An 11,891-nucleotide genomic window follows, 5' to 3' on the forward strand; every position below is an offset into this window, starting at 1 on the left:
ACAATGAAATTATAAACATTTTAATAACATTTCGAATCAAATATTATTCTTGTTACAATTTAATTTATTACCTTGAAAAAACGGCTCTATTCTATTATAATTTATAATTTTTTAAAATTATAAATGATTCTTTATTTAATATTAAAATGTACAAATTTATATAAAAATGGTTAGTAAACTACTTTGATAAACTGCGACCAACTATACGCTACATCACAGTCTAATCCGCGATGTGGTACAGTTGGTGCACACTCGATATCTTTGTTATTGCAGCAGCTGATGGTGGTCGGTGCTGATGAAATTTAAAAATAGAAAGTAAAAAAATAAAAAATATTATTTATGAAGAAATACCAATTAGAGTCTGATTGGGGAACCGCCCTTGGTAACAACAAGTATTTATAGCGCTGGTGTGGAAGAAATGCCATGTACCCAGGCCTAATCCAAGGAGATCCGGAGCATCACGTACTCATCACTCTTATGTGGCCAAAACCGCCGACAAATTAGAGCCAGCCAAATATGGGTATATATCTCTACTCTTTTTATCCTTTATTTTCATCCATCCATCTTTAGAGATTTTTCTTGTGTCTGGCGAAACCCTCGTCAGAGAGCGAGAGATCTTTAATGGAGCACGAATGTTCGACTTCTGAACCTCATGGCAGCGGTGGAGGTGGGGGCATGAAGAGGTCCAGTACAGGAGCAGGGGGAGGAGGAGGAGTAGGAGGCGGCGGCGGAGGCAAGGGAAGCCCGTACAGAGGCGTCAGGATGAGAAAATGGGGAAAATGGGTTTCTGAAGTGAGGGAGCCGAACAAGCGGTCTCGCATATGGCTCGGCTCATATTCCACTCCCGAGGCCGCTGCCAGGGCCTATGATACCGCCGTTTTCTACCTCAGAGGACCCTCCGCGACTCTCAATTTCCCCGAGGAAGCACGTAAGGAGCAGCAGAGCGACCTCAGGCTTTCGCAGCACGGGGAGCTCTCACCGTCGTCTATTCAGCGGAGAGCGGCCGAGGTCGGCGCGGCCGTCGACCATGCCATGCAGGCGGGCCCTGTTCCTGCTCAGACTCTGAGGGAAATAAACCAAGAAAATGATATGAAGAACGCCTTGAGTTCAAAATTGAGCGAGGGCAATAATTTCAAGATCGAAGCAAAAAATAATATGAGGCAGCAAGGCTTGAGTTCGAAATCGAGTGACAATATTTTCAAGTTTGACCAAAAAACTAATACGATGCTGCAGGGCTTGAGTTCGAAACCGAGCGACAATATTTTCAAGCTTGACGAAAAAAATAATACAAGGCTGCAGGGCTTGAATTCGAAACCGAGCGAGTGCAATATTTTCCCGTTCGAAGAAAAGAGTAATAAGAGGGCGCAGGGTTTCATTTCGAGGTCGATTAAAAAGAGCGACGTTTGCAAGGTTGAAGGTATCACAGAGGAGGCCGATGAGGAGAAATCTGACCAGATTCGGCTGAATTTGAGGGAGCGCGACTGGTTTAAGATTAAAGATCCTGTTTCTGGCATCGGAACGGCTTTAAATTTAGGGCAGTTCGCAATACATAACGTCCAAGGTATTGCAGACCATGGCGGAGAGCATACGACGTTAGGGTTGTCTGTGTACAGACCCGAGAAACGAGTCTGAGAATTCTGGAAGCCGTGGAATTTCTCGAGAAAAAAGTTTTAGAATTCTGTTAACCGTAGTATCGCTGGAGAAAATAGTGAGGATCCTGGAAGCTGTGGAATTGCCGGAGAAATGAGTCTAGGAATTCTGAAAGCTGTAGAATCGAATAATTTTAGTGTTCTGTATATTGTATTGCTATTTCTTTAACACTGGAATACAATTTTCTGGTTTCTCTTTCGTTTCAGACTGTAGTAATTTTTTTTGGTTTATTTATGGCGCCGTGCAGGCCACCGACTCGACATGCTTGGGGTCGATGAGAATTGAACTTGAGATGTTTCGTTTGTCTGGTTACTTCATATTTAAATTTCCCTAATTCGTGGATTTTATCGGCTGTAAATTTTTTGCTTAAAGATGCTGAAAATTTTGCTCACTATGCGGCTAGTCGTTACTGCAATTTACGTTATTCATCTTTAATGATTAAGTTTAAACTCCTGATTTATTTTGCAAATTACATGTATTAAATATGACAAATAATAATTTGCGAAACGAAGTAAGCTTTATTCTTGTGTTTTCCCCTTTATTTTAGTTATAAAAAAAAAGAAAAAAAGCTGTAGATTCACTTTAAGGATAAACATAAATAAATAGAAAAATTATTATATCGTAAAGATGTGATGGTCGGTGGGCGGTCGGTGCCTGATGCGGTGGGGTAGAGGGTTTCCGATGCTATATTTAAGTGGCGGTTCATGGTGGGATTCCTTCCGCTGTCTTTGGCTGTCGGTGGCCAGAGCTGACAGGGTCGCCAGAGTTGGAGGTGGCACTGGTGCTTGTATGCCAGCAGATGTCGGTGATGAAGGTACCAACTTTTCAACTCCCAAAGTTGCTTTCTCTTCCTTTTATTTTTAGTGGCGCCATCACACTTTTGTACTCATATGGTCCACTTTTTTATCGCTATTTATTCACAGGCCAGATTCGAAAGTACCTTGTGGGCCATTACAGGTGCGGTGCGAGAAATAAGGAGGGGGAGGTAGCAATGGAGGACAGGTGGTGAAGTGCAAAAATTGCCAAGACAGATAAGCATGATTATCCCAAACTTCGTTTGCTTCGAGTTGAATGAATATTTTAATGGTAGGACAGTTTTTAAATTTAAATTGTTTTTTAAAGGTATTAAAATAATTTTCTTTCCTATTTTTTTAAGGTATTAAAATAATTTTCATGGTAGGATAGTTTTTAAATTTATTTTCATGGTTAAAATAATTTTTTTCAAGGTATTAAAATAATTTTCAAAAATACCAACTAGGTTTCCACTGATTCCCCAACTTTGGTTCCATAGGTGATTTATGCTTGATTTATTTTAATTGTTGTTAAAAGTTATTAGGGAATGCAAAAAAAAAACCCGGTGTGTAATGTAAATGGAAAGTTAAGTGTTTACTTGTGTTCTTTACATGTAGTGTATTGTTTGTATTTGATTGATTGGTTGTGGTTGGGATTGAATTTATGTTAAGTGTGGTGTTTGTGTTTGATTGATTGGAGGTGGTGTTAAGTTCTGATTTAAATGGACGTCTCTTAATTTTTTAATTAAATGTTGATACATAATTTCTAGAGAGGTTTAAATATTGTAGATTTTGATGAGAGGTTTAAATATTGTGATCGTTTTATTTTTGAATTATGTTATTGTGATCAACTTTAAACTATAGAGTATGTTATAATATGAAAAAAGCCATACACTACTTTAAACTATAGAGTACCTGTTATAATAACCCACATGAAAAAGGACCAAAATACACTAAAATTACTGATACAATGAGAATGTATTAATTTTTTTAAATGAAGTTGCTTTTTATATTTATATTTTTTAACCACAAACTTGAGATGAGATAAAAAGAAATATTCTGTGAGAACTTATCTACCTTGAAATGGTTTACGGTTTAGATTCATATCAATTTATTTGTAATTTTTGCATATATATATATATTAATTATTTTGAAAAATGCGTGAATTTACTTTTTCTTTAATATATTTTAAATGTCAATAAATTTATAATTAAATAAATTTAATTATTATTAAATTTATTGTTATTATTACATAAAATATGTGTGTTTTTTTAATTTTATTTAATATCCACTAAAAAATTTTATGTTAATTTAATTTATTTATTTTTAATTAGGAAATGTGAGTCTTGAGATGATGTGGATTGAGTAGTTGTGACTTAAGGGCATTAAAGGGGATCACATCTAACTTGGGTAACACCAGTGCTTAAAATAGATTTTGTATCACTTAGCTTGGGTCACACTAATGCTTAAAATAAATCGAGTATTGCTCGGACGGCCAAAATTGATTGGAATCCGGGCAAAAAAATTTCAAAAAATCTTGTAGATGTAGTGTTTGAATCATGTTTTTGATGGCGGAAATGGATTCAACACCATCAAAAACGTTTAAAGCACCTAAAATTATGAATTTTGACAGCTTTTACTTGGATTTACAAAAATCGCTGCGCGATTTTTTCAAAATATGACTGAAATTTCCATAACTTTCAGTCCAAAAAAAATCATTTTTGGACTACAGCAAAATAAATTGTCTTATAACATTTTCACCATTAAATATCTTAACAAAACTCTCTATTATTATCTATTCTACTCCTAAAACACAAAAACAAAACACTATTATCATAAAAATTAATTTATTATATTTTTATAAATATCAAGTATTCCATTTTTTACCATTAATTAGTTACATTTTCAATTGTTAATTTTCAAGTTAATTTATTTTTAGACTACGGTAAAATTGTCCTATAACTTTTTCACCATTAAATATCATAACAAAACTCTCTATTTTTATCTATTCTACTCCTAAAACACAAAACAAAACACTATTACTGTAAAATTAAAATTAATTTATTATATTTTATAAATATCAAGTATTCCGTTTTTTACCATTAATTAGTTACATTTTCAAAATTAAAATTAACTTATTGTATCAATTTTTTTAAAAGGTTAAACTACCCCTCTTCATGTTTCCATGTTTATAATTATGATGGGCTCGTGTCTCTTAAATTTAAAATATTAACCATGGTTTTTATTACACTTTGTGAGGTTAACCATGGGTTTTACCACGCATTGATAATAAATGCATAAGTTTAAATAATAGAAATTCACTTTTATTTATTGGTTTTATTACGCATTGATAAGTGTAAGTGTAAATAATAGAAATTCACTTTTATTTATTTATTATGTGGAAGTTTGAATAATAGAAATGAACTCTTTTTAACATAAAATAATATAGGAATATGTTATTGATCAGTATGAATATGTTATTGTCCGGTAGGTGTTAATTTTCATCCATTAATATTTTTTATTAAATTTAATTATTTTATAATAATATTTAAATTTTTGGGAATTGTAATTATAAATTTATGTTTTTAAAAATTAGGTAATTTAAAAAATCTACATTTTCTCGTTAAGTTTTTTCATGTGCAATATTTTTTTTTTTAGATTTTTTACTTATTCTTAATTAACAAAAAAAATTTAACCATAAAAATTTAAATCATTTTAAAAATATTAAATTTATTAATTTCTTTAATTTACACCATACATAATAAAAATTTAATAATTATCATTATCATCAAAATTAATAATACACTATACATAATACAAATTACAAAATGAAATATGACTAGCAGTCTACTAGCATGACATATTATGGTATTCAATGTTCATTGTTCAAAAGTTTAAAACATCTTTAAAAAATAATACAACCACATTAAAAATATTAATGTGGTTGATATAGCCAAAGGCTTCATAAAATATAACAAAAAACTATTGCAACAAGAAGAATGTTTTACTAATGCACATTTTTCCTTGATTAACCATGTATAAAAATGTTATGGGTCAACTTTAACTTAAGAAAAAAAGAAATTATAAACTATAAATGAATGTTATAATAATGAAGAACTTATTAGAATTGAAATAATCTCAAATCCCTAGGAAATTGGTAGGTGGGGAGCCAAGTGACATGAATTTAATTTTTTAAATTTATTAAAGTAATAAAACATTTTATTGAATAAAATTTGCTTATATATAAATGAATGTTATAAATAATAATGAGAAACTTATCACAGGGGAACTTATTAGAATTGAAATAATACAATTGTGATAAGTATTAAGACTAAGCATATGCTGAGCATTCCATATTCCCTTGAGAATCAATCTAGGTCCTCAATTAAAAAATAAAAAAAGTCAACAGATTCTCATCCACCTTAAGTTGAAATAAAAAGCCTTAGGAAATTACATTTGCATATCTCATTAAATATGCCTTCTAAAAAATAAAAAAAAAAGTCAACATATCCTTATCCACCTTAAGTTGAAATAGAAGCCTTCTGATATTACATTTGCATATAATTAAATGTTTTCATCCATGTAAGACCCGCCTCAAGATTTGAATCCTCTCTAGGAGTGGGAGCATCGCTGCCATGTCCACTTGAAGATGCAATGATTGGTGCCTCCTTATCAAATAAAGTCATATGAGACATGGCATTCAACGTTATATCCAAGTCAAACAATTGTAGTTGCACGTCCCATAGTTCGATGGACCTAAATTTGTATTTGTCACTCTTGTGTGTCAGGTGAAGGTTCGAATGAACATGCACTAGTTTCTCAAAATTCTTGGTGCCCAATTTGTTTTGCTTCGCTGAATGGATGAAGCAAAATGTACTCTAGTTTCTCTCTTATTGACATTTACAACCACCATTTTCTTCTTAGTGCTGGAATCAATTCTCTCATACACCTCTCCCAAATTAGGCATATATGTGTTAAACATGTGTAGCAAATCCACAATTGGCTTACTAAATGCCAAGAGGTACTACACCTTATCCCACTATTCATCATCAACAACCAACATTTTCGTTGCTTTTGCTTTTTCAGTTTGGATTGCCTTCATTGATTCCAAAGAGAATTGCATGCCATTGATTGTAATGATTTTTTCACCTACATAAGCCTTGTTAATACTATGATGTGAGAAACAATACGAGTCTTGACAACCTACAAGTGCTAATGTTTCAATAAATTAAAAATAATAATTGATTGAATACCTATTATGATTCACAGATTATGACTTATTTCTGAATTTAATTTACATATTTGAATTTATAGTCATAGGAATTAGAATTTATGAAATAAACTTTAAAGTTTAGGCACCTTAAGGAGCTCAAACTTCCGAAATTCCTTGTAGATTCCTTGGGACATGTGGTTTGTGATGAATGTTTGAATTTTTTTTGCCTTTTCAAAAATAAGTTGAATCCACTCAATTTGCTTCCCTGCCTTGCTCAACATGAGGTTCAATGCATGTACAACATAAGGGAATTAATTGAGAATCTTTCAATCACCCATCATAATCCATTGCCTTCAAAAACATGGACACATTTGGGCTTTGAGCAATCTCATTGATCAAAGGCTTATTCTTTGATTGTTCCATCTATAAAAAATGATGGACACCCTTGAAATGCGGCATGAATTAGGATGTGGTTTCATTTAGCTTCCAAATTTAACTTCTTAGCAATCAACAATGTGGTGTGGACTTTCTCATATTTAGGGCTCTTTTACCTTTTTGGGGTTTCATTCACTACTTTGATAATTTTTTTTCAGTAAGGAGATCACACAAAGTTAAAAGGAAGACCATTTGCATAAACACATTGACCTATAGTTGCATATTCGTTCTCTCGAGCATCATTATTAAAACTCTTTTTAAGCAGTCCCAAATTACACTGCTTTGAACCAGGATTGCCAATTCCATAAGAAGTGGAGGCTTTGATGAAGATGTTCTCAACCTTGTTGATTGTTTGAATTGAGAATTTTCTAAGTTTGCTTTAGCATCTGTCTTGTCTTGTTCTTTCTAATATTTTACAATTTTTTTGTTGCTTAAACCTTTTAACTTCTGTCCCATTCTTTTTAGGTGGGCCAATACATATTCGAATCCCATTGTTTCTTAATGCAAGTAAATGCACTTTAACCCAAGTGTATGATCCTTAAACTCATTTTGACACTCACTGCAAACCCATACCAATGATCCCTTCATTGGATTTTTCCTACAACAGTGACATATTTTCAAAGTGATGACTTTAATCAAATTTAAGCGCTGATTCAATTTCTTATTCCTCATTACGAATAGATGAACTTGAAGATGCCATGAATGGGACGTTTATGGTAACTTAGACATTGATGGAATGTATCATGGCAAGAACACCTGCAACATTTATATTCAAGAACTAATATTAAAGTTTAATTTGTAACCTGTCTCAAGTGTGTCCAATGAAACACGTTTCAGGGTAAGTTAAATGTTTGGACTTGTGTTTATTTTCTTGTAGCAGGTTAACTTGGCAGTCACATGTGTTTTGTAACTCATACTTTTTTTTGTAAGCTCGGGATCTCATTTTTACATGCATGATTCGAACTTGTGTGTGAAAGCCATTTACATCATGCACGTCATGTGCAACTCATACTTATGTGTATATGTTGCTTTAGTTTATTTTAAATTACTCGATACAAAGAAGATTCAAACCTACCATGTTTAGATTACTGTGCTCAAAGTGTAATGAATTGGTACTGAATATTATATTTAAGAAAACTCCACATGTTATTGATTTTCCCCACCATTTTTCTATTAACCATGGCACCATTAACACTTAATAGCTTCTAGAAAATGATTGATATCCCTAATTTAGAAGATAATTGACTAATTTAGAAGTTTGACTGACTAGATTAACGGGCAACCAATGATCCTTCAAAGAATGACTTCTTTTGTTTTACAGTTAGCCAATCTCTTTATATCAAATAAGGGCATACCGTTATAGAGTTCAAAGCTCCAAACTGATTCTTGAGATGACCTCCTCCAACAACGAACGACATGACAATAGGGTTTACGGGGTGATATAAGTTAAGAGGGGGGTGAGCCCATCAACAATGACTTTTACCCATGCAAATAAAACGACTAAAATAATGTCTCGTTCCCGGTTTTGAGGTTTTACTGGTGGATTCATATCTGGAAATTCGGAAATGTATCACGAATTTCCAGAAATGCCAGAAATGGATCCAATTTTTTTCAAAAGTTTGAAACGTTTCGAAATTTGGATTCACTAGTGAAACTTTTACAAAACTTTTCAGCGGTGTTTCAATAATGAATTGTACAAATTTCCATTCTCCAAAGGTTGAACGACATTTCTAAAAATTGATATAGACATTTTGGTAATTTAATTGTTAACCAAAAAAAATTCTCTATTTAATTCATTATGGACAGAAGCTTAATACAAAAATAATTTCTATTTAATTAGTACTAATATATTCACATTTGAAAAATAACAATTTAATTAATTATTTCTAATATTTTATAAATTTCTTGAAAACTAAATGAAAAATTTAAAATTATACAATATTTCATTATAAATTTTTCTTTGGCCTCCTTCAACCAAAACACCCCCAAAATTCAACCAAAACACCCAAAAAGCCTACTTAATACAAGAATGAGAATGTATTGATCGTTGGAAAGTGTCTCACTTATTGTAGGGTGAATTTACATGGTATAATAAAGTCTGTGCCGGTTGAAAAATTTATAAATTATCGTTAAGATGATCATCGCTGAAACTTCGCACTTTGACCTTGCTTCTCAACCAAGGTCGAATCATATTTAATGCATGATAAATCATTGACCCCTTGCAACATTACTTGGATTCAAGAGTCGGTGAATGACCTCTTATCATTTACTATTTTTTACCTTTTCACATCAACCTCCTGCAAAAACACGTAACTTTTCGAGGACTTTCTTGGAAACGCGGCAGCTTGATGCGTTGCCGTATTGGGAGGGTGAAAGGTAAAGTGGAGTTCAAAGTTGACAAATGCTAAAGGACGAAAGGGAGATCAATCACGTTCCTCCCGCTATGAGCAATTTCAATATTTATTTTTTATAATTATATTAAAAATATAAATTTGATTATATAGCTGAAGGTTTATAAACAAGTTGTTTTTAGTGTGATTTTTTAGAATTTTTTTGGTCTATTTTTTCTAAAATCTGGCAGGAATTCATTCATTGAAATCACAAGTTTAATGGGTAACCTCTGCACAATAAAAGTGTCTTACGATCAAAACGCTAGTTTAAATACTACAAATCAAGATTTTACCACAAATTTTTCTGCCCCCATTCGATTACGGAAACTCCAAAAAGCCGCACTAAACACAACTCCCTTTATAAATATAACCAAAAAAATTATTGCAATAAAATAAAAAAAATATCTTACTATGCACACATTTATTTTATTAATCATGCTGAAAAGTTATAGGTCAATTTTAACTTAATAAAAAAAATTATAAATGAATGTTATAAATAATAATGAGGAACTTGGTATGAAGGAACTTATTAAATTTGGAATAATCTCAAATCACTATAAAATTGGTGGGTGGGAGCCACGTGACACAAACATAATTTTTTAAATTTATTAAAAGTAATGAGCCATTTTGTTAAATAAAATTTGCTTATATATAAATGAATGTTATAAATAATAAAGAAGAACTTATCATGAAGGAACTCATGAGAATTGGAATAATCTCAAATCCCTAGGAAATTGGTGAATCTAATTTTTTAAATTTATTAAAAGTCAGTGCCACCTAATAAACTTTTTAATACACTACAACCATTGATAAGCATTAAGACTAAGTATATGTTGAGCATGTTCCCTTGAGAACCAATCTAGGTCCTGAATTAAAAAAAAATTCAATAGATCCTCATCCTCCTTAAGTTGAAATGAACATATTCCCTTGAGAATCTTAAGACTAAGTATATACTGAGCATATTCCCAATCTAGGCCCTCAATTAAAACAAAATAAATAGATCATCATCCTCCTTAAGTTGAAATGAACATATTCCCTTGAGAATCAATCTAGTCAGTAGTCATTAAGTGTGAATTTTTGGAAAGTTTTATAGTTTATTTTAAGATCTAATTTGTTTACAATCTAGCAAAATTCATTGAAATCATAAGTTTAACAAGTCAAGATTTGACCACAATTTTTTTTGCAAGATACTAGCCAAAAATCTACCATAAACTCTAAAAAATCACACTTAAAACCTACTCCAAATTATAACATATCCTGCTTTTTGCAATTTAAATAAAAACCAAAAAAATTCATTATGTTTATTCATTTTTGAACTGAAACTAAAATTATTTAACTGTATCATAGCTAAAACTATATTTAAAAAAAAAAAACACAAAACAAAAAAACATTTGCATCGTTTCACTTGTGGAAAAACATAATGGAAACAAAATAAAATAAAACGAATATATTTTAAATAAATAAAATTAAAATTAAACTATATAAACAAAAAATATATCGACATAGTGGAAACGAAATAAAATAAAACAAATATATTTTAAATAAATAAAATAAAAATAACTAAAATAACCCTATCACCTCTCATCGCACATTTAAATCCACTCGTTCAAGCTTCATAAAATGATCACACCAACCTATGATCCTCTTTTTCCCATAACATGTGGCGATAATTTAAAACGAGCCTTTTAATACGCTGACCTGCAAAGTGAAAGCTCATACGTATTAAATGCTATTGGGCCCAACTTGAAAGTTAACGATCGAGCATTTCTCTGTTGATATGGATATTGATAGTCCAATCAAAACACTCCAAGGATTACATCAGATCTCATTTGCCCTGACTTTTCTCTCTCTAAAGGGTATTAGTTTTGTTTAGAGACTTTATCATAAAAACTTAAATATATATGGTTTAAATTAAACTTTACTAAAATTAAATCTTATTAAAACTTATTTTTATATTATTTAAAATTAAAATTTAATTTTAATCTAGATTTAAATGTTTTTGGTAAATCAATATTTTATTTATTTATCAGAAAATAAGTACATGGTAGAAAATACAAGTGGTTTCACCCCAACCAAGTTTGTTGACTACCAGGAGCACTAGAAAACACATAAAACTAGGAGAACACTTGTAACCATGTTAGTCGTCTAACGTAATTGAAGTTGGGTTGTTCGGGGTGTTCCAGGAGGAGGCGGAGGGCGGAAAGAGAATTGGACATGTTCTTCGAAGTGAGCCATTCATGACTGCAGCGTCTCCACCTTCTCCATTAGCAAATTCTGTCCGCGCTAGACCACCACAACTCTTTTTTGAACATGGCACTGAAAGTAGTGCATTTTGTTCAAAGTAGTTATGAGTTCTGTGTGTTCTTCCCAGTGGATTTGGTTCACCGTTTCCAGCTGCTCCAACATTGATTG

General features: G+C 31.8%; 1 protein-coding gene across 1 annotated transcript; it reads left to right on the top strand.

Moving 5' to 3' along the window:
• The first annotated feature begins 419 nt into the window (after positions 1-419).
• LOC149145940 (uncharacterized) lies at positions 420-1,855 on the top strand. Its single transcript, XM_089447234.1, has one exon. It carries the CDS (start codon positions 622-624, stop codon positions 1,630-1,632), a length of 1,011 nt encoding a protein of 336 aa, XP_089303360.1. The 5' UTR covers positions 420-621; the 3' UTR covers positions 1,633-1,855.
• Positions 1,856-11,891: the final 10,036 nt, after the last annotated feature.

Source organism: Pinus tabuliformis, chromosome X (assembly GCF_031772625.1).
Source record: "Pinus tabuliformis cultivar Carrire ecotype Pingquan chromosome X, CPIR1, whole genome shotgun sequence".
Lineage (NCBI taxonomy): Eukaryota > Viridiplantae > Streptophyta > Pinopsida > Pinales > Pinaceae > Pinus > Pinus tabuliformis.